The 23,074-nt window shown below is 32.7% G+C and overlaps 3 protein-coding genes across 3 annotated transcripts; 2 read left to right on the top strand and 1 right to left on the bottom strand.

The window, feature by feature from the left end:
• The first annotated feature begins 4,147 nt into the window (after positions 1–4,147).
• Positions 4,148–6,913, top strand: LOC142617314 (G-type lectin S-receptor-like serine/threonine-protein kinase LECRK1). The gene has a single exon (XM_075790101.1). The coding sequence runs from the start codon at positions 4,174–4,176 to the stop codon at positions 6,667–6,669; it is 2,496 nt and encodes an 831-aa protein (XP_075646216.1). The 5' UTR covers positions 4,148–4,173; the 3' UTR covers positions 6,670–6,913.
• Positions 6,914–9,733: 2,820 nt separating this feature from the next.
• LOC142614876 (uncharacterized) lies at positions 9,734–15,152 on the bottom strand. Its single transcript, XM_075787521.1, has 5 exons — positions 14,849–15,152; positions 12,994–13,195; positions 12,584–12,652; positions 12,303–12,435; positions 9,734–10,985 (listed from the first exon to the last, which is right to left on the bottom strand). The coding sequence occupies exons 1-5, from the start codon at positions 15,066–15,068 to the stop codon at positions 10,356–10,358; spliced, it is 1,254 nt and encodes a 417-aa protein (XP_075643636.1). The 5' UTR covers positions 15,069–15,152; the 3' UTR covers positions 9,734–10,355.
• A 2,907-nt stretch (positions 15,153–18,059) lies between these two features.
• LOC142617103 (uncharacterized) lies at positions 18,060–22,682 on the top strand. The gene is made up of 8 exons (XM_075789799.1): positions 18,060–18,280; positions 19,228–19,721; positions 20,163–20,328; positions 20,423–20,473; positions 20,577–20,759; positions 20,892–20,985; positions 21,226–21,977; positions 22,065–22,682. The coding sequence occupies exons 2-8, from the start codon at positions 19,258–19,260 to the stop codon at positions 22,431–22,433; spliced, it is 2,079 nt and encodes a 692-aa protein (XP_075645914.1). The 5' UTR covers positions 18,060–18,280; positions 19,228–19,257; the 3' UTR covers positions 22,434–22,682.
• The last annotated feature ends 392 nt before the right edge of the window (positions 22,683–23,074 follow it).

The raw sequence follows: 23,074 nt of genomic DNA, 5'->3' as shown, positions 1-23,074 counted from the left end.
AAAACTTAAAAAATAATATACATTGTACTTTATTTTTTTAAAGTAAAGTACCATATAAAATGAAAAAAAAAAAGATAAAAATAAATCACTCCATGGCCCACACTCCAAATACTAATTACTATCTTAAATATTTATAATTTATTTAATAATATAAAATCTACAAATAAACCGAGTGGAAAAAAAAAAAAGGTTTACCCAATACTTGATTTCTGGAAAGTAAATTACCCTACAAAAAAAAAAAAGATAAATCACTCTACAATCCACATTATATATACTAATTACTATCTTAAATATTTATAATCCACTTAATAATATAAAATTTACAACAGAAAAAAAAAACTGAAAAAAAAATAATTTACCTTGTATTTAATTTCTTGAGAGTAAAGTATCATACAAAAAGAAAAAGATAAAAAAAAAAAAAAAGATAAATCACTTCATGGTACACACTCTAAATACTAATTACGATTTTAAATATTTATAATCCATTTCATAATATAAAATTTACAAAAAAAGTGAAAAAAAAATGTTACCTAGTACTTGATTTCTGAAAAGTAAAGTACCATAGAAAAAGAAAAAAAAAAGAAAGATAAATCACTCCATGGTCCACACTATTAAAAATAATTACTATATTAAATATTTATAATCCACTTAATAATATAAAATTTACAAATGAAAAAAAAGTGAAAAAAATAAATAAATTTTACGTAGCAATTGATTTCTTGAAAGTAAAGTACCATACAAAAAGATAAAGATTAATTATTCCACGGTCCACACTTTAAAAACTAATTACTATCTTAAATATTTATAATCCAATTAGTAATATAAAATTTACAAAAAAAAAAAAAAGTGAAAAAAAATATGCCCAGTACTTGATTTCTTGAAAGTAAAATACCGTACAAAAAAAAAAAAAAGATAAAGATAAGTCATTTAATAGTCCACACACTAAATACTAATAACTTTCTTAAATATTTATAATCCACTTAATAATATAAAATTTACAAAAGTAATAAAAATTCCCAGTATTTGATTTCTTGAAAGTAAAGTACTATACAAAAAGAAAAAAATATATATAAAAATAAATCTCTCCACAGTCCACATTCTAAAAACTAATTACTATTTTAAATATTTATAATTCACTTAATGATATAAATTTTATAAAAGAAGGAAAAAGTGAAAAAAAAAAAAAGTTATCTAGTACTTGATTTCTTGAAAGTAAAGTATCATACAAAAAAAAAACAAAAAGATAAAGATAAATCACTCCACAGTCCACACTCTAAAAACTAATTACTACCTTAAATATTTATAATTCACTTAATGATATAAATTTACAAAAGAAAAAGAAAAGTGAAAAAAAAAAACTTATCCAATACTTGATTTCTTGAAAGTAAATTACCATACAAAAAAAAATGATATAGATAAATGACTCCACAGTCCCCAATCTAAATACTAATTACTATTTTAGATATTTATAATCCACTTAATAATATAAAATTTACAAAAGGAAAAAAGTGAAAAGAATAATTTACCTTGTACTTGATTTCTTGAAAGTAAAGTACTATACAAAAAGAAAAGAAAAAAAAAAGTTAAAGCCAAATCACTCCACGGTATTTTGCGTTTCTAAAAGCTATTTTTAGGGAAGACATAGAGCCTTTATATGTGTTATTTGTGTGCTATTTATATTTTTGGAAAGTGCTTAATCTTTTTAAGTGATTGAGGTACTTAGATGTAAAATTAAACTTAATATATGAAATAGTATAATTTTATATTTCTTTATTCAATTATTGTTATATTTTTAATCTCTTGACAAGTATATTTAGTTTTGTAAATTAAAAATTATAAACCTTAAAATCTTAGATATACAGCCTTTAAAAGTTCATTTGTTTCTTAAAAAAAGAAAATACTCCCATAAAAAGAAAAGGAAATAATAAGAATTTTTATATTGAAAACATCAAATGTAAGAACCAAATATACATGTACAATTGAAAAAAAAAAAAATCAATAGGCATGAAGTAGCATTTTTAGGGTCTAATTAATTATGATTACTTATATAAAGATATATTGTATTACAATGTTTTTCTTCATTAATTTTGTGACATGTAATACATAATCGAAATTAATTTTCCAAACATTATAACACATATGAGTATTATAAAATAACTAATGATGAACACGTGCATCGCGTGGGACATCCGTTAGTATTTTGTAATAGTGATGGCTTGATATTTTATATTTTATATTTAAATTTAAGTATAATGATTTTAGTTGTTGAGCTACTGTACGGAACTATAGATTATTATGCACTTAATATTCTATTGATGAATTATGCTAAGACCATAACAAAATACACAACTTTTAACACAACTTGTTCATGTGGCGAGTTGTGAATGGTGGAGTTGTAGACTCGCATGAACCCATCATTAACAACTCGACACGTGGACAAATTGTAGCAAAAGTCGTGTATTTTGTTGTGACACTATCATTTTTCTTCTATTAATGTATCTTTTAAGATCCAAAATTTTTAAGATTTGAAAGTTATCGCTGAATCTTCTATCCAAAATGTTGAAAATTTAGATGATATATAAACACTCTAGAAAGGTTCAAAGATGTGAACTTAAGAAAACATATATCACTTCATTGCTGATAAAAGGAAAAAAATATAAATATATATATATAGGACAAAATTTAGGTAGAGTACTTTAGATGCTTTTCTTTAGATTCATATTTTAAGATTCCGCCATGTAGTTATTTAACAAAAAAATACACTTTATTTCCATGAGAAAAAATTCACATGACAGAATCTTAAAAAAAAAACCTGAGGAACAACATCTAAGTATTGTATCTAAGTCTTGCTTTTATATATATATATATATATATATATATATATATATATATATATATATATATATATATATTACTCTTTCTTATTTAAGTCCACGTGGTAAGTCCACTCTTTGCTGTTGTGAGCATTAGAACTGAATTAATCCCTATACTCTGAAGCCTTCACCACAACTTGGCAAAGAGCAGGGGAAGGCCACTGTTAATAAAGTCCTTAAAAGACCAACTACAGCAAAGAACCAAGCCATTTTCTTCTCTTGATTTTATACATAGAAAAAATCATATTAAAGAAAGTTGAGATGACACCTTATGCTTGTTCTGTTTGTCGCATATACGGATGAAAACACGTTTATGGTTATTTTGAGGTTGAAACTAAGCATAATTGATTCTGTGAATTACGACCAGGCGCACAAGGTTTTAAACTTATAACAATTCAAAGTATTATTTATTTTTTTCTAGAATTTTCAACCTATGAAGATCAAAACCAACTAGATAGGCCTTCTTTAAGTCCACGTATAAACCTCCCCTATGTAGTGTAAAAATAGACGAGACAAAGTATTGACTTTTTGCTAGCCGACTCGCCACCACAATTAAAGCCACATGCCATAAACCAAAAGATTAAAAAAAATCTAAGTGATGAACACGATATAAAAAATATTTATACTATAAGAATTCAGAGAGGATTATTCATTCTTAGTATTTGCTCATACAATATATAAAGGTTAATAATCAGGTGTATGAAGGTTCGTTTTTTCCCTTTTAGTAAGGTAGAAACCGGTTGTCTGCTCATGGTCATTGACATTAGTTTCTAGGTGAAAAATCAAACTTCCCAAGTAGAATGATTGATTCCAATGAAATCACCAAAAACCCACGTTATCCAACTAAAACCAAACTACTCACTTATTCTACTATTCATTTTTTAATGCAACAAGTAAGAAGGGTCAAATTAATGCCTAATTAAGGTTGATTGTTTTGGTTGTTTGCTGATAATATACTCTTTATATCTGTCATTGTTCACCAATTATCTTACAGCAATTGCTCACTCCTGACTAGATGAAAAACCATCTGAGAATGTCAATTTTTTTTATCCAAGTCAAAGCACATGCCATGCCGATATTGACATAGTGGTTGAAAATCCAAAAATTGAAGCCTTTGTGATCTATGACTATGAAATGTATCATTTGCCTTCCTGCTGCCTGCATTCTGGTTTTCCTGACTGTTTGGACCATTGGCAAAGTTCAAATTGTACTCCTCTACTCAATTATATTCACCATGGCTGCACAAAGTTCATTATAAGACCACCATTTACCACTCAAGTATTATCTCCATCTTTTTCCAATGGCTTCAGCACTCTCTCCTTTTCACTGCCACTTGCTTGTCCTTGTCATCACCCTCCTGGTTCCTGCTATAGCTCAAGTTTATACTAGCATCAGAGTGGGTTCAGCTCTCTTTGCCACAGATGATAACTCCACATGGACTTCACCATCTAGTGATTTTTCATTTGGATTCCGTCCCTTTCCAGGTCAACAAGATCAGTTCCTTCTTGCTATCTGGTTTGCTAAGATACCAGATGAAACTATAGTCTGGTCTGCAAACAGAGATTACCCGGCAGAGAGAGAATCAAAAGTTGAGCTTAACACAGCTGGACAACTTGTACTCAAAGCTCCAGGTGGATGGGAGTTGTGGAGGTCCAGCAACAATGAGAATCTTCGAGTATCAAATGGGGCTATGCTAGACACTGGGAATTTTGTTATAACAGACACAAACTCACGCATCTTATGGAATAGCTTCGATGAACCAACCAATACCATGTTACCAACCCAAGTATTGGGTTCTGGGAGCAACCTTTTCTCTAGCGTGTCCGAAGAAAACTATGGGGTGGGTAAATTTCAGCTCCGTTTCAATAATCCACAGCTGTCAAATTCCTCATACGTTCTGATACTAAATCAAATAGATGTCTACACCCAAAATCCTTATGGAGCTTATTATGCTGAACAAGATGTTTTTGAGCTAATCTTGGACAAGTCGGGCTACCTTCAAGTCAAGAACTCACTGGGAGGCATATCCAACCTTTCATCAAAGAGAGAGGTCTTGAGGACAGACTCAGACTCCTACTACAGGGCAACACTTGACTTTGATGGTGTTTTCAGACTCTATACTCACCCAAAGAATTTTACTGGAAACCAAACCTGGTCTGCAACTTGGAATGTTCCTGAAAACATCTGCCTGGATATTTACGACACTTTTGGAAGTGGCCCTTGTGGTTATAATAGCATATGTTCACTGGGAGCCCATGGTATGCCAGAGTGCCAATGCGCCCCAGGCTTCTCTCTCTTGGATGTAAATAACAAGTATAGTGGCTGCAAACAAGACGATGTAAGCTACATGAATGAATGTAACGAGATGGGCACTGTGATTTCGGAAGATCAATTTGAATTCTTGGAGATGGAGTATGCTGATTGGCCTTTAGCTGACTATGAACTACTACAGCCCACAACAGAATTTGAATGCAAGAATTCTTGTCTGCGCGATTGTTATTGTGCGGTCACCATTTTCCAGGATCCAAAGTTTAATAACGGCACAGGAAGATGTTGGAAGAAGAAATTACCGCTTTCTAATGGGAGGTTCAACAGCAGCGCCATTGATAGAAAAGCTCTATTTAAGAAATTTAAATTGAATAGCTCTTCACAGAATCCTAGAAATCCAAATCCAGGCCAAGGAAGGCAGAATCAAGAGATACTGATCCTTGCAGTCCTCCTAGGTACTTCTGTATTTTTTAATTTCTTTTCTGTAGCTGCAATTTCTCTAGTTGTCTTCTGTTTGTGGCAAGGAAAACTGCCAAATTTCTACAGAACCTTACATACAAAAGATCTTGATATGAATCTGCGTTCATTTACATACAAAGATCTTGAAGAAGCTACTAGTGGGTTCAAAGAAGAATTGGGCAGGGGTTCTTTTGGCACTGTTTATAAAGGGGTAATAGTATCAAGTTATAGCAACTATGTTGCTGTCAAGAAGCTAGACAAGATGATAAAGGAAGGTGAGAGGGAATTCAAAACTGAAGTAACTGTGATTGGCCAAACTCACCATAAGAATTTGGTACGGTTACTTGGCTATTGTGATGAAGGTGAACACCGAATTTTGGTGTATGAGTTTATGTACAATGGCTCATTGTCGAGTTTCCTCTTTGGAGTAATAAGACCAAGTTGGCAACAAAGAATGCAGATTGCATTAGGAATTGCTAGAGGACTAATGTACTTACATGAAGAATGCAGCATGCAAATCATTCATTGCGACATAAAGCCTCAAAACATACTCTTGGATGATTTTTTTACAGCCAAAATTTCTGACTTTGGATTGGCAAAGCTTTTGATAAACCAACAAACCCGGACTCTCACTGGCATCAGGGGGACTAAAGGCTATGTTGCACCAGAATGGTTCAGGAACACACCTGTCTCAGTAAAGGTGGATGTTTATAGTTTTGGTGTCATGTTGTTGGAGATCGTTTGCTGCAGGAGATGTGTGGAAGTTGAGATGGAGAGGGCAGCAATACTTACAGAATGGGCATATGAATGCTATAGTAGAGGGAAAGTTGAAAGATTAGTGGAAAATGATGAAGAGGCTATTAGTGATATGAATTGGGTGAAGAAGCTAGTAATGGTGGCAATTTGGTGTGTACAGGATGTGCCATTATTGAGGCCTTCCATGAGAGAAGTCACTCATATGCTAGATGGCATACGTGAGATTTCTGCACCCCCATGTCCTTTTCTCTACAGTTCAACATCCGAAGCTGAAAAGTCAGCCATGGGATTTTCAAATAATAGTAGTGTCTAAGTGATGCAGTATCATAATGGGCCAAATAATTTCCAGATAAGCATTTTCGTGACGGCCATTGAAAGTGTAGTCATTTGGAAAGATTGCATTAATCAATAGATCGTGTCTTGAATTTAAGCTTAGTACTACCACTTACTAAGTGTGGTGTATTTTGTAAATAACTATGTTTGTCTTGTAAATTTGCTTTGACCTTTAATTGTAACTTTGGGGGTTGTTTGTGGAGATCTATGAATTTAAACTACTGCAAGCCTTTCATATTGATTCTATTGAATGGTATAAGTGTGTCTGAGGATGACTTCCCTTCATCTATCTCAATGTTGAGCATAGCTTCCATTTATCAATCTCCTGCTATAGGAATTTCTAATCCTGCACTTCCTCATCCAAGAATTATCTTAATACTACTCTACAGTTTCCATAATGTTGATCTATACATTACTAAAAACTAAAACATGGCATTTATTGCTATTGACCTCCTATTGTGTCACTTCATTGCCACGTCATTCACCATATAATTATTGTTTATTATTTATTCCTATTTTTTACAAAAAAATATATAAATAAATTATTGACATTACATATTCATCTTTGTCGGTTTTAACATCTATATATATTTCTTTTTTTATTTCCAATTTTCCTTTTTTTTTTTTTTACATTCACTTATTTTTTAAATATTTATACTTTCTTCAACCTTTCTTTTTCCTTTACCTTTTCATCTCCCCACTACCTTCTACTTTAATATTGTTATTCATCTTTCCCTTCATCTTCCTTTATTTGTCTCTTCTTATCCCTTCCCTCTTGCTATAAATTTGTCACTCTTTTCCATTCTTTGCATAGTTTTCTCTCACAAAAAGGCTCTCTCTCTCTCTCTCTCTCTCTCTCTCTCTCTCTCTCTCTCTATGTTTTGGTGGATTTTTATTTTTTAATACATCTTCGCTATAGGTTGATAAATTTTTGTGTTTTTAAGAACTCTAATTTAGGTTGATACAATTTAGTTTTGTGTTTTAAGTTATTATTATTATTATTTTGCTCTTTGTGTTAAATTTTATCCGATTACATTATAAAAAATTAAAGATAGTAGATAAAAAAAAAATAGTATTCCATTACATAGCATAATTTGAATAATTTAGTGTTTATTGTTATATCTTTTAATTTTTCTTATTTTTTTTCTTCTCTTCTATTTTACTCAATATTGAAACTCAACCACATTCTCCTTATCATTAAATTATTTATATTTTATCTCTCTCTCTCTCTCTCTCTCTCTCTCTCTCTCTCTCTCTCTCTCTCTCTCTTTTAAAAAATAAAAATGTAATATTTTACTTAAATTCAAATAAAAAAAATTGTGCTCATCAAATTGTACTCATTTTTTTTAACATTTACATTTTCTTCAACCTTTTTCCTTCTCTTTACCTTTTCATCTCCTCAAACATTCTACTTTGATATCACTCTTCCTCTTAAAAATAGTATATAAGAATGTTCCAATGTTATATTACATAAAATTATTTGGATAAGTTAGTGTTTATTGTTATGTATTTTATTTTTATTTTTTTCTCATATCATTTTATTTAACATTTAAATTCAGCCACATCCTCTCTCTCTCTCTCTCTCTCTCTCTCTCTCTATATATATATATATATATATATCATTAAATTATTTATATTTCCACTCCTTTTTTATTTAAAAAAATTTAAAATATAGTATTTTGCCTAAATTAAATAAATAAAATTATCCACATTAAGTGGAGTACTAATGCTAGGGAAACACTCATTCTCACACCCAATGGATAAAAGGAAGAATGAAATACAAAACAAATCAAGTTAGAAACACTAAATTTAAATAAATAAATAAATAAACTAATAATGCATATTTAATGTCATAAAATCGTCATCAAATTTTGGAAAACGATAGGTTGCCAATGGAGAGAGAGAGAGGGAGGGAGGGAGAGAGATGGTATCGAAAAAAACCAATACAAAGTAATAAAGAGTAGATAAAGAAAAAAAAAACCAAACGTCAATTAGTAATCGTTGATTGGAAAACAAAGAGGTTGTAAAGAGAAGTAAAAAATAAAATAGAGATTACCGTATGGAGAACATTAAAAATTGTACAATGTAGTAACATAAACTGTTAAATTCACTTAAAAAATTAAATCAACAATCAATAATTAAATACAATCACAATACTAAATTTAAATTTAAATCAAACTCTAACTAAGGAAACCATATTAATCATAACTAAAAAAATATGTTCTCTGATAGTAGTAGAAATTATATAAGAAATAAAGTTAAAAAATTTAAAAATCCATTTTTTGACATTTCATTTAACCTTATTTATAATATATATATATTATACACTATTACTTTCAAAAATCTAATGAACAATTGTACCTCTCATTTATCGTCTTTGTTATGCAAATTATCAGTTAGTAAATATATGATAATGGTAAGAATCGTTACAAATGAAATTACTATATATATATATATATATATATATATATATATATATATATATATATATATATATATATATATATATATATATATATAATTAGCCACTATCATTATGAAGTAGTAGTTTATAATTTTAGGCATCCAAAAAAGTGGAATATATAGAATTTTCTTAAAGATATGTGTAAAGATGCACTATATATGTGTGTATAAAAGTAAAAAAAAATGTATATTTAAGGTTTTTATTAATTTAAAAACTAATGAAAAACCAATGGTTAATAACTAAAATTATAGTATTAATAAAATATTTAATGAGACCATCCTAAAAAAAAATTATCACACACAACACGCAAGAATGCGACTAGTTTTTATAATTGTAATAGCAGACAAGAAGCTATTTCTGTCAAATAATGACGAATAAGAATTGATTATTTTATTACTAATCAATTATATAGGAATTTGACAATCATTTTGGGTGAGCATCTGTTTGCCTGACACGTGATTGGGAGCATGCTTCATTTCTTTTTGGATGGATTCTGGATTTCTTTTCATTTGCAACAAGGTCTTAACTCTAAAGTCAAGAAGAACAAATGACCACGGAATCAGTGTAAAAAACACATTCATATCTCTACAATAAATTTTCATATCTTCACAAGAATAAAACATGATGTAGATCATACTTTACCAAGCATCTAAGGAAATCAATATTAGCAAATAATACCAAAAGGACAAACTAAGAGAGTTCGACATTCTAAACCAGTAAAAAGAATCAATTAATGAAGACTTATAAGAGTGAGCTGTAGCGAAATACATTGCATCTTGAGTTGCTCCCGGAAGGAAGCACAACAGTAATCAAGAAGGCAGGCTATCCAAATCTTGGGAAATCCTCAAATTCAGATCACCTTTTTAACAATTGATGTAATCTGCTTCTGTCCTGTGTAGCTTGTGAACAATGCTCCCTAGAAAATTGACAACCGGATATTGTAGTCTCAACCAGAAGCATCATCATCTGTATAAGAGGAAATGGAGACGCTATGAGCGACTGAGACACCTCCTTCTGCATGATATGAACGAAAGCATGCACTTCTCAATCAAAAATGCTAAGAAAGTAATTATGTTTCTTAGGCATGATTGAAGCAACCAGAGCTCAATGCCAAAGCACTAACAAAAATCATAATTATCAGCACAACCCTTGGCAGTTGGTCCTTTCCTTCTACAGTTGGTCCTTTACTTCTATAATTTCAATTATTCAAGAATCTCTCCTTCCTCTAATTCCTCCTCTGCTGAGAAGACTCCCTGCTCTTCTGAGAAATTCCTTATTTCTTCCGCAATTACTTCATCAGTAAATACACCTTCCAAATCAAGGAAGTCATCAGGATTGTTTTCCGCAATTAGATCTGAGTACGCATCTATTAAGCCCTGATCAAAATCGAACTCCCTAATTTCAGAAAGTCCTGGTTCCTCGGCAGAGCCAAAATGTGAACAGTCGCCTGTTTCCACTCTTGACAACAATGACCTCTCTGATGAGTTGTTTATCACTTTCTCAGACAGGTTGTTCCGATGAGGGAATCGATGCATTGGACTTGAATTCACATGTTTCATGAGATCAAAAACATGAGGATCTGAAGAGCTGTTGTCTTCTTCTATTTCCTCCTCCTTGAAGGGGACACCTTCTGGGATTGGACTTGGGTTGCTTCCAGAATCGTTAAACTTTGTTTTATGAGTAAAAGGATTGGCTTCTTTAACGACTTCAAAATCGAATTTGTGTGAGGGGAGAAAGACATATATTACAGGATACTCCAATATAACTAAATTGGATAGTTGTTGCCTTATTGGGGCCTTTACATCCAACTCACGGAAAGGTGACCTAGGACCCTGCAAAACATATATATTCATATAAGATCTTGTCTAGATAGAAAATACCAGCTAGGTAAATGAAGATGAATAAGACAATTGTTAATCAGAATAAACAAGTCTTAGGTTGCCATGAGTAAGTGCAAGCCCATGTACACAGGAAATATCTCCACCAAAAGATGAAAATAAATAACAAAAGGAGAAAACATATAATGAATATCAACTCCTAAAGGGCAGAACATCCACGCGTTAACAATTCTCTTTCATTTTGAGTTGTATTCTTTGAATTGGGCTAGTACACAATCTTTGCGTCTTTCCCGTTTCCTTTTTGAATAAAATTCATACTTAACAAAAAAAGAAAATCCAAGTACTAACCACCACTTTCAAGAACCCACTTAGATGAGACTAGCACTATTTTAATGACCCTTTAACAATAAGTTCAAAAGGTTCAACAATACTTGGGGCCAAAAGAAACCCAATCCATCGACCACAATCTCATTCACAGTTCAACTTGACCCAAAACAGGGTGCTCAATTTTGAAGTCCAGTGCAAACGAGAACACCACGTACAAACAGCAGCATGAAGCGGTACTTCAGCCTTTAATCGGAGCAATCATTGCACCATTAAGCCAACCTAGTCAAGAATCAACCAATGTACTACAATCATCTAATTTATGCCAATTAAAATCTGTCTGTTTTTTCTGTATAGAAATTCAGACAATTCAAGCCAACAGCACCAGGGGTATCACATCTGCTAAGTGTATTATATATGTCACCCAAAAGCTCTCTAAAGATAGTAGGGAGGTAAAGCACCCAGCAGACATGATATCTATGCCTAAGAGATAGATCAAGCTGACATAACAGACAAATTTTTTTGGATAGGTGGATACAACACGTGTTTCAGATTGAACTTATTACCTTGTTCTCCAGTCCAATTTTATTGGGCTAGGAGATGCAATGTGGTCCAAAGACCATAGGGAGGATATCATACATAATTACACATGATGAATCATCCACAGGTGCAAACCTCCAGAAATGCTCAAAATGTTTTTCAAAATATAACATTTAGATTGTCAAAATGAAAAAAGCTCAGTTCAAGTCCCTAAACAATTACAAGGGCACCAACACAACCTCACATAAAAGCTGGCCTTCTCAGACAAACTCAATTAGAACACAGCCAAATTGTGCCTTTAAGACCAAGGACCAGTTGATGATTAGAGGTCCAAAATTTGACCACTTTGAGAATGAAACTGGCAAACCATTCTCAGGACTGAAAATGCTGTTAGATAACCATGATGAAGTAATCAACAATACTACCATCAAAGGATAAGAAAGAAACCTTAGGATATTTACGGATGAAAAACTTGAGACAGTCCAGCTGTTCCTCACAGAATTGTCTTAGTTGGTGATTCCAAGGGCCAGGTTTGAGATGATTCTCAATACCGGAGGAAAGGTTCATATTTTCATTTAATCTGAAAACCAAAATTGCATCAGTTCTTCAAACAAAATACACATTATTGATCTATGAAGTCACAAACCAATTGACTCATGCTAACAGAAGGATAAGAATTAACAAGAATAATTAGTTATCCACGGATACGAGTAGGTAAGATAACTTACCCATGGTCATGTAAAACAACATCTGTTGAGTGAAAGCGCCACTCAATGGTCCACTCAATGGTTTTCTTCCTGAAACAATCATTAAGATGAATTGCAAAATCTGATTAAAAAAACATCCACCAGAACAACAGAGAATCTTAGTTCATTTCCAGTACCATTATGCAAAGATTTACAAATATTCATCTTTGAAAAAATACCACCATAGCGAGAGAAAGAGGCCATGACTGAGTCATTAACCAATTTCTTATAGATAGCAAGAAGCATATAAGTTGAACACATTAAATATGTCAAGGGGGAAAAGAAAAAGGATACCACAATGAGGTATCCTATGGTAAATCACAAGTAAACTAAATAACCAATAATTTATAATCAAATCCACAACAATGAAGTCCAAGGAAACTAATAATAACCTATTGTTGTATCGAGTTTGATTTTTCTCCCTCTTTGACATTCCACTAGGGAGAAATAGGAGTTTTATCTTCCGACTCGCAGCAGCTTTCCGGAGACTTTTTAGGTGATATGGTAATTTATAATGAGAATAACCGCACACTTTACTTCTCATTCTCTGAGCAGATTCGGAAACCCTCTTCACTTCCTCTAGCAAATTATAATCTACACACAGAATGTTCCAAACAGAAGAGTTTTGGTTTAGACATGAAAGAAAAATAGCATAACTTAATCAAGCAAATTATAACATATACAAAAAGAGTAAGAGAGATAAGTTATCCTAATAAAATCTCACACCAAAAGAACAACATTCCTCAAGAATATTAAATTCAACATGTAGTTAAATCTTCACAGCCACATAAAGGTTATCATAATTTTGACTAAAAGAAACCAAAGAGAAATATTTATCAAGCAGATTATAATCCACTCATATGAGAAAAGAAGTCCAAATTGCGATATAGGTAGTGAAATTTCAAAGAAAAATAGCAAATTTCCTCTTTATCCAATTATATATTTGCATAAAAAGGTAAAAACAAATTCAAAAAAGTAAAAACAAGGTATCTAAATTGAAGTTTCAAAGTAGAAACTTTCTCAAGCATACGATAATATACCAGAATAGAAAATGTGATTAAAATAACCATAGAGTAAATTTCATCGAGCAGGAGAAAAGAAGTCCATAATTGCAATAAAGGTAATGAAATTTCAAAAACAAAAATTGCAAATTCCTCTTGAGCTAATTACAATTCACATTAAAAAGATAAAATCAAATTCAAAAAGTAAAAGTTGGTATCGCAATTGAAATTGAAATTTCAAGATAGAAACTTTCTGAAGCATATGATAACCCACCAGTATAGAACTCAAATAAGGAACCCTGAAAAGGGTAATGATAATGATAATGAGAGAGCTTGAAAACCTGGCAAAAGGGTCTCTGAATTGATGAGATAAAATCAAATTCACAAAAAGCAAAACAGGGAATTGAAATTGAAATCGAAATTTCAAGATAGAAACTTTCTCAAGCATATGATAATCAACCAGTATAGAACTCTAATAAGGAACCCTGAAAAGGGTATCGATAATGAGAGAGCTTCAAAACCAGGTAAAAGGGTGTCTGAATCCACAAGGTAAAATCAAATTCAAAAAAGTAGAACTTGGTATTGAAATTCAAAATAGCAACTTCCTCAAAGCATATAATAATCTACCAGTACAGAACACTAATAAGGAACCGTGAAAAGGGTATTTGAATTCTTCAGATAAAATCAAATTCAAAAATTAAAACTTAAAAATAGGAACTTTCTCAAGAATATGATAATCTCCCAGTATAGAACTCTAACAAGGAAGCATAAAAAGGATATTGTTAATGAGTGAGCTTGAAAATCAGCTAAAAGGGTCTCCGAATTCATGAGGTAATATCAAATTCAAAAAAAAGGTAAAACAGAATATTGAAATTGAATTAAATTTTCAAAACAGAAACTTTCTCAAGCATATGATAAACTAGCAGTATAGAACACTAATAAGAGAGCTTCAAAAACCAGCTAAAAGGGTATTTGAATTCATCAGGTAAAATCAAATTCAAACAGTAAAACTTAAAAATATGATACTCTACCAGTATATAACTCTAAATCAGCCAAAAGGGTCTCTAAATTCACGAGGTAAAACCAATTTCCAAAAAGTAAAACAGGGTAATGAAATTGAAATAGAAATCTCAAAATTTCAAAACAGAAACTTTCTCAACCATATGATAATCTACCAACATTGAAAACGAGTTTAGCTTCAAAACCAGCTAAAAGGGTGTCTGAATTCACGAGAAAAAAAGCGTACCAGAGATGAGGAGATTATCATCGAACTGTGAGAGAGGGACAAACTGGGTCTGGTTCCTCTTGCCCGTACAACCAGTGCGTTCCTTGTGAGCCTTGACGCATGAGAGGCCACAAGAGCGTACAGAGCAACCTGGGCACTTGTACTTTGATGGGTTTGCCTTGCACTCCTCGCAGAGAGGTTGATCCTGGGGTTTTGGGGCTGGGTCTTCTTGGTTCTCCATTGCGCGCAACGGACACAGGACAGAGGTCTGGGGTTTTGAGAGGGAACTAGGGTTTATGGATTTATGAAAGACTCGAGAAATTTGTATAAACCATTAACCAGTCGTTATTACAGAGAAAAGACAAACCATAATAATAATAATAATAATAATAAATAAATAAATAAATTTTCAAAATCTTTAAAAAAAAATAGAGAGACCGTTTGATAATGTTGTTATAATAACGTTGTTTAAATATTGTGAAAATAAATGTAGGTAAATACTTGCTATGTTATTTAGTACCTATTTGAAAACTGATGATAAGGCAACGATTGTGTTTGCGTTTTTTTTAGAAGGGCTTTCAAGCAAGTTTTCAGCTTTTTCAATGGGTCCCATGCACTATTCACGGGATCCACAAAACTCTTTTTTCCACAAAAATTTAATTAAAAATGGATTTCACGGTATTAGTTACATATTTAAAAATTATTTTGCTACAATATTTTCAATTTTTAGCAAAATAAGCGGTATCCAAATACACGATTAAACAACAAAAACCGTTGTTAAACAACCCTACCAAACACCCCTATATTTTCGGGTTGCTAGTTTTTTTTTTTTTTTTTTAAGGAGAGATAAGTTGCTAGTTAGGTGGAAGAGAGACTTTTTGCAACCTTCTTCTCCCTTTGAATGGTATAAAAATAAATAAAAAATAAAAAGGTGGAAGAGAGACTAAAAATAAGTCTATGATAAAAATAGGCTTGCTTAAAACATTATTTTTGTCCATTAAGTAAAACCTTCTTTTTAATGGATAGTTTCTATTTAAGATTCCATTTAGTTATTCATGTCTGACGAATTAAACTTTTTTTTTAAAAAAAAATAGAATTAAATTTTAAATCTCTTACCCAATAATAATAAAGCTTATTAGTTGACAAAACTAGAACGCATTTTTGTAAATATTCTACTTTATATTATTTTGTTTACTTTTGTTAATTTTTATCTTATGTGACGTAATAGAAATTATAGAATGTTGATGACTTGATGTGGTGTTTTGTTTTATTTTGTTTTTTTCTGGAGAAAGGAAAACCTTACATGATCTAGCTTGGACTAAATCATGTTCTTTATAAAAATGTTGAACACATGGTGTAGGAATAACATTACATAAAGACCAAATTATCCCTTTATGTCTCTTGATCAAATCACAAATCCCCAATTTAGTTGAGCTAGGGCTAAGAACACAAAAAAACTCCAACGGTGAAAACCCCAAATTGACGACCTTATTATGCTCCTCTTTTTTCTTTTTTTTCATATACTAATGATATACCTAAATGTTTTTGCAGCCTATTAAAAATCATATAAAAATCATATATAGAAGTAGAAGTAGAAGTATGCAAAGACCAATGTGGTTTAAAAGACATAAATGATTACAAATAAAATATGAGATTTTTTATTTAAAAAAAGTAATAAATTTAAAGATGTTATAAAGATAGTATTTACTTTTTAGGTACATGCTGAGCATAGATGGAACTCCAAGACCAAATATTTGGAGGAGTAGAACTTGGGTTTAGTGTCTCCAATTCATTAGACTCATTATAACGTTGACACGTGATAAAAAAATTGGGCACGTCACCATCACAATAGATCTAAATGCACTAGAGTATTAAATATAAGTTACATCATGTTCGGAGTGGAAATAATTATTCGTGATGAATTTCAGAGCGAGTTGGTAGTGTCGTACAAACGAGAGAAAGTGGAGCTTATTCAAGTTGTGGTGGAAGGCAATTTGAGTATAGTGTTTTAAGTGGTCAAGGAAGAAGGAGCTTGAGGTTATTGCATTGGTCACCTAGTGTAGGGGATTCAAGAGGGAGCCCGGTTGTTCATTGAGATTTCTTTTCAACTTACTCGCTGCAACTTAGCCAATTTTTGTTGGCCTTTGCATTCTCTTCAATAATGAAATGAAATTGTATTAAGCTAAAAAAAAATACAAAATATAAAATAAGGTTAGAAGGAGAGGATGTAACACAACCATCCTATCAATTCTTATCGCTATCTGTCTCCCCACGTTGTCATTATCACAATTTCACAATCTGACAACAAGTCTACAGCACACTATGAAGTTCCGGAAACACAAAGCAATAAATATTAATTTAAAATTAAATACACACCTTAATAATAATAATGTAAGTATTTATTAATCTATTCCTTTAATCGTGTTAAAAAAAAAATCTATTCCTCTAATCATTCTGTAGTTGGTAGTTGAACATCATTACTAATTTAATTTCTTCTATAACTATCTATTTAAATAAAAATTTAATCATTCTCACTTGCAAACATTACATAAATCATTAAAAAACTCAACTAGCAATTCTACACAAAATCATTTTTTTAGTCTTATTATATTAGTTATTATTACCATTCTTGATTAATAATCATCTCCTTCTAGTCATAATTAAGAAATTAAAATAGAAACAAAACACAATAATAAGTAAGTAAGTAAGTAAAATAGAATTGAAGTAAGTAACACAATAATAAATTCAACCTTTATTTTTATTTTTTTAAATTAATAATATTTAAACCCAACAAAGCACTCACTGCCGGCCTTAATAAATAGTCCAATAATAATACTACTAATATTAAAAGTCTACATTGCATCCAACGTGTCCACCAAAATTCTGGTAGGGTCCACAAACCCACCAATAGAATTTGGCCACGTTTCACCCAGATCAAGCGAGTACCAACCTACCAAACTCTCGCGAGTACAAATAACATTTCACCTTTCCCCACAGAGGGAAAGTCACGTTCATGTACAAGTTACTCCAATTACCACCGAAAGCACGGGCCCACATCCCATGCAATGAAACAGTCCAAAAAATAATAAAAAAATTAACAACCGTTGGATTAATGGTCCCCACACAAACCAACGGCCCAGATCGCTTTATCTCCCAGTAATAAAATAATCACGACCACAGTCAATCATTCCTCTCTCTCTATATAAATATCTTCCCCTCTTTCTCTCGCTCATTTGTTATTAAACGCGTCTCGTATCTCTCTCTCTCTCTCTCTTTCTCTCTGTGTGAAATCAGAAAAAGCTGAGAGAGATTAGATTTGGTTTTTGAACTTTCTTTTACGGTATCAGATCTCAAAAACCACGAAGCTTCAATTGCTTTTGTACTTTCAGCATCGGATTCTGAATCACCTTCAACAACAAGCTCTTCTCAGAGACTCTTATCCGATTCTACGAGGTACGATCTTCAATGGCTTTTTCATTTTCATTGAATTTTTTTTTTTTTCTATAGATTCACTCGGATTCTGTATTTGGAGATATTGTTTGAATTCAATATGCTTTGGTTTGAGTTTTTTCTTTTTTTAATTTTTAATTTTTTTTTATGTTTATCTGAATTGGTTTGAAATTCTATAGCTCAATTCGTTAGCTTCGTAAAGTTTGAGCTCGATTGGATTTCTTTTGGACTCGTTCAGAGTCTGTTTGGTTGTTGAGAAATCGTTGGAAAATAAATGAGTTTGTATTGAATCGGTTTTTTCTGAGTCTTTTTTTTTTTTTAAGATTTTATTGTTGAAGTTTTCAATTTGTAAAATTTCTAGCTCGAATCTTTAACCGTTGACTTGTGCTGGAATTTGAGCTCTATTACATTTCTTTGATTCATTCGGGAGAATCTGTTTGGTTGCTGAGAAACAGTAGGATAATGAATGATGTATTGGCCAGAATTTTAGGATGGAATCTGTGTTTCCTTCAATTTGCTTAAATTTCTAGCTCAAATTGTTAACTTGTGCTGGATTTTGAACTCGTTTTTCTCGTACATTCTGGTTTGATTTGAGCTCGAATTATTGGTTGATTTTGCTATTTGGATTTCAGATGAAAAATAGTATGTAAAGATTGAAGTTTTAGGTTCTATGTGGAAAGACCAGGTCCTGGAATTTGATCCAGATCTTGAATTTCTGTATCTAAGTATTTATTGCATTATTCAGATCTACTCGCTCGGTGATTTTGGGTTTTAGATTGTGAATTTTGAATTTTTTAAGGATGATAAAAAAGATCTTTCTTGTACTGTTCTTTATTGCCGAATTCTTTAGATTAGATTGATGCTATTTATTTTACTGTGACTCGATGTGTGAATTTGTGTGCTTTGTATTGCCAATGCGGTATTAGTAATGTATTTGATTGCGTTTGCAGTGCCTTTTTTTTGTCTTCGTTGTGTCAATCATGTGGAGGTTCAAACCATTTATGCAAAAAGAACCTGTGGGGCTTGAAGGCCGTTCGCTTGATGTTGGAAATCTTAAAATTAATGTCCGAAATGCCATCGCGGAGGGAGGTTTCTCTTGTGTATACTTAGCTCGGGACCTTGTGAATGTGTCAAAGCAGTATGCTTTAAAGCACATTATATTTAATGATGAGGAATTAGAGGAGTTGGTGATGAAGGAGATCTCAGTGTTGAAGTCACTTAAGGGACATCCTAATGTTGTCACACTCTATGCGCATACCATCTTGGATATGGGACGAACTAAAGAAGCATTCCTTGTGATGGAATTCTGTGAGAAATCTCTGGTTAATGTGCTGGAAAGCAGAGGATCCGGATTTTTTGATGAGAAACAGGTCCTCTCAATCTTCAGGGATGTCTGTAATGCTGTTTTCGCCATGCACTGCCAGTCCCCACCCATTGCCCACAGGTATAGATGCTAGCAAGGTGGCTGTAAGTCTGTAATCTTCTCCTTTTATATATTATCCCACCCCTCCCAAAAAAAAAAAAAAAACCCTTGAAAGCATACTTCATAAAATTTTGAAACTAAGGCTTGGTTATTGTTGTTGGAAATCATGCGTTTAAAAAATTTTAGTATTAACATTTACCATTTTTGCATTATCTTAAAATAGTTAAAAAATGGTTGCTTGAAGGTATTGATGAGTATAGTTTTTCCGAACCCCCATTTTTTTCTTTTGTGATTACATTGTGGCAAATTTTGGATTGATGGACTTGTAAGTCATGCTTGTACTCCAAGGAGAAAAGACATCCGTTGCCTTTAATTTATTTGAAGAGACTTATTAGTTTCCTTTTGTTTTTGCTTGCTAAGAAATATTTATGAACTACTGTTATTTCTTCCTCTCATTTTCAGAGACTTGAAAGCTGAGAATCTTTTGCTGGGATCTGATGGAGTATGGAAGTTGTGCGATTTTGGCAGCACCTCTACCAATCATAAGCGTTTTGAGAAGCCTGAAGAAATGGGCATTGAAGAAGATAATATCAGGAAGCACACGACACCTGCTTATAGAGCACCTGAGGTTGAACATTGAACTTCACAGTTCACTCTTACGATGTTAAATTTCTGATTTTAATGCTAAAGTTATTTGATTTTTGTTTTCCTCCTTTACCTAGATGTGGGATCTCTTTCGGAGAGAACTTATAAATGAGAAGGTAGACATATGGGTAAGTCAAGCTGAACCTTGTAATTCAGAGTAAAATGCAGAAACAGTCAAATAATCTAATCAAATGTGCAATTAGGAACTGACATTACTCTGTCAATCTGCAGGCGCTGGGTTGCCTCCTGTATCGGATTTGCTACTTCAAAAGTGCATTTGATGGAGAATCAAAGCTTCAAATTTTAAATGGGAATTATCGCATTCCAGAGTTACCTAAATATGGCTCCTCAGTTACAGACCTGATCAAAGAGATGCTTCAATCTTCACCAGATGACAGACCAGACATCACGCAGGCAAGCGCTTTGCTTGATTGGCCATTCATCTCCATGAATTTAGGTTAGTTTTAGATCATCTTGTCCTAGCAATCTTAGGTGAAGAATAAACATTCTACTAACTGATGCTGGGATTTTTTACAATGTTGGCAGGTGTGGTTTCGTGTTAATGAGCAGTTACCTGCTAATCTTCAGAAGTCTTTACCTGATAGGCCACCTGAAATGAAATCCACAGACATACATGAAGGTGAGGACATCAAAGGTTTACTTGTTACAAAAACTCAATTTTCTTTCTGTATGAATTATTAAATTTGACCTTCTAGCTTAGTGTTAAACCTGGTTGAAATGAAGAAAACTTAACATTTCATAAATTCTTGACCTGGATTTTGTTGGAGCAGATTTAATTTTGGGTAACTGTAAATTGATATTAAGAAAGGCCACAAATATTTGAGATTTGCTTTCAATTGAAGTGAGGCTGATGTAACAGGTATTCCGAAGCCTGCATATAAGGCACATCCAGTGCCTCGCAGAAGTCCCCCACCCCCACCTTCATCTGGAGAACAAACTAGGAACACATCACAACCTTCTTCTAGGGCAGGGGGAGGTGGGGAGCAGCTTGGTGCTTTCTGGTCTAGTCTGCATGCAAAAGATTCAGTTGTTCCTGAGGACATAACAAGACCCAAATTTGATGAAGAACCTACTACCCATGGTATATCAAAACATGATCGATTTCATCCTGAGAATCTTCCTTTACCTAGGAATACTAGCCCTGCAAAAGAGGCAGACATACAAACTTATACTGTTCGAAAAAATACACATGGTAAATCACAAAAGTCTGAGGATGGCTCTTCCAAGGACTTTGAGATGACATTTTCCCAGAAGGATAAAGACCGTGGCACCCATTGGCCAAAACCAACAAAAGTTGAGACTACAGCTACTTTTCAAGATGACACTTTTAACACTTTTGTTGCTGAATTTGATACTGAGAAGTTTGGGTCCACAGTTAATAGTAATTCAGAAAAGGAGGAAGCATTAGAGGCTGAAGTAGCAAGGTTGAAGGGGCAGCTGAAGCAAACAAACTTGGAGAAGGCTGAAATAACTTCAAAATTTGAAAAGCTATCTGCCATTTGTCGATCTCAAAGACAGGAGATTCAAGAGCTCAAGCAAGCACTTGCTGCTAGAAATCCATCACCAAATAAAAATGTTTCAAAAATTCAAACCTCTCCTGCAACTCCTTTGGTATAATTTTCTTTGCTTTAAACTATCAGAATTTGATTATTTTGTCTCCATCATCTCTGTTATTGATAGAATTTATTCTTTTTTCAGCAAAAGGACAAGATTGAAGGAACAATTTGGGAACCACAGCAAGAAAAATCTGACAGGAATAGTGTGAGCCCGGAGCCAAAGCAATGGCAAGCATTTGCTGAAGAACCTAAGCCACAGAAACCTCTTTCTAAAGAGAACCCTTCCAAATCTGTTAGGACAAGAAATGGTCAACAAACTAAGCAGGCTGCTCAAGGAAACACTGGTTTTGATTCATGGGGTTTTGGAACAGAGAGTTTCTCAGCTGCCCCCAGTAATAGCCCTCAGATATCAAAACCCATCAGTGATGGAAATAATGCTCAGCGTTTTGGGGAGGCAAAAATTACAGAGACCAAGCCAACTTCTCAACCTGCTGGATGGGCAGGTTTTTAACTCTAAGGCCATTTGGGAAGCTGTAATGGAGGTATTCTGTGAGAACCCCACTATCTTTCTTGGCACCCTTGGTGAGAAAAATGAGAATAGTGAAAATTTATTAACTTATTGGCTTTTGGGCTTGATTTGTGTTCTCTGGGTGCTTGTGTTTTATAGATGCTTTAATGCGGAAACATTTGTGATATTATTCTTGACTAAGTACCAGACTACAGGTGTATACTTTAATGCATGTCTCAATTGTTGTTTAAATCTGAGTTCTGACGGTCTTGCATTCTTGCTTGATTTATATCTGCACAACTACTTTAATGGCACTGCATACTGGCGATAAATTTTTATAGTTTTATATATATTTTTTAAAATGGATCGGATCTCATGGTCGTGGGCCCTTCGTACCTGTGGGGTGAAAGGATAATGAACCTGTTCAAACCTCTTAATTCATTAGATTATATAGGTTATAATTGAATTTAAACTTGGTAGTAATTTGATTGTTATGTTAGCTAGAAATGACCATATATGAGCAAAGATTATAGTCGAGGGAGTAGGGGATATGGTGTTTGTCCAACAAGAGGCTATGGAGTCTCCTAGAATTTGATTAGTTGTAAATTTGCTCGAATTGTTCTGTATCCTTGTTGATTATGGAG

Source organism: Castanea sativa, chromosome 11 (assembly GCF_040712315.1).
Source record: "Castanea sativa cultivar Marrone di Chiusa Pesio chromosome 11, ASM4071231v1".
NCBI classification, from domain to species: domain Eukaryota; kingdom Viridiplantae; phylum Streptophyta; class Magnoliopsida; order Fagales; family Fagaceae; genus Castanea; species Castanea sativa.
This window is presented reverse-complemented; position numbering and strand designations above follow the sequence as displayed.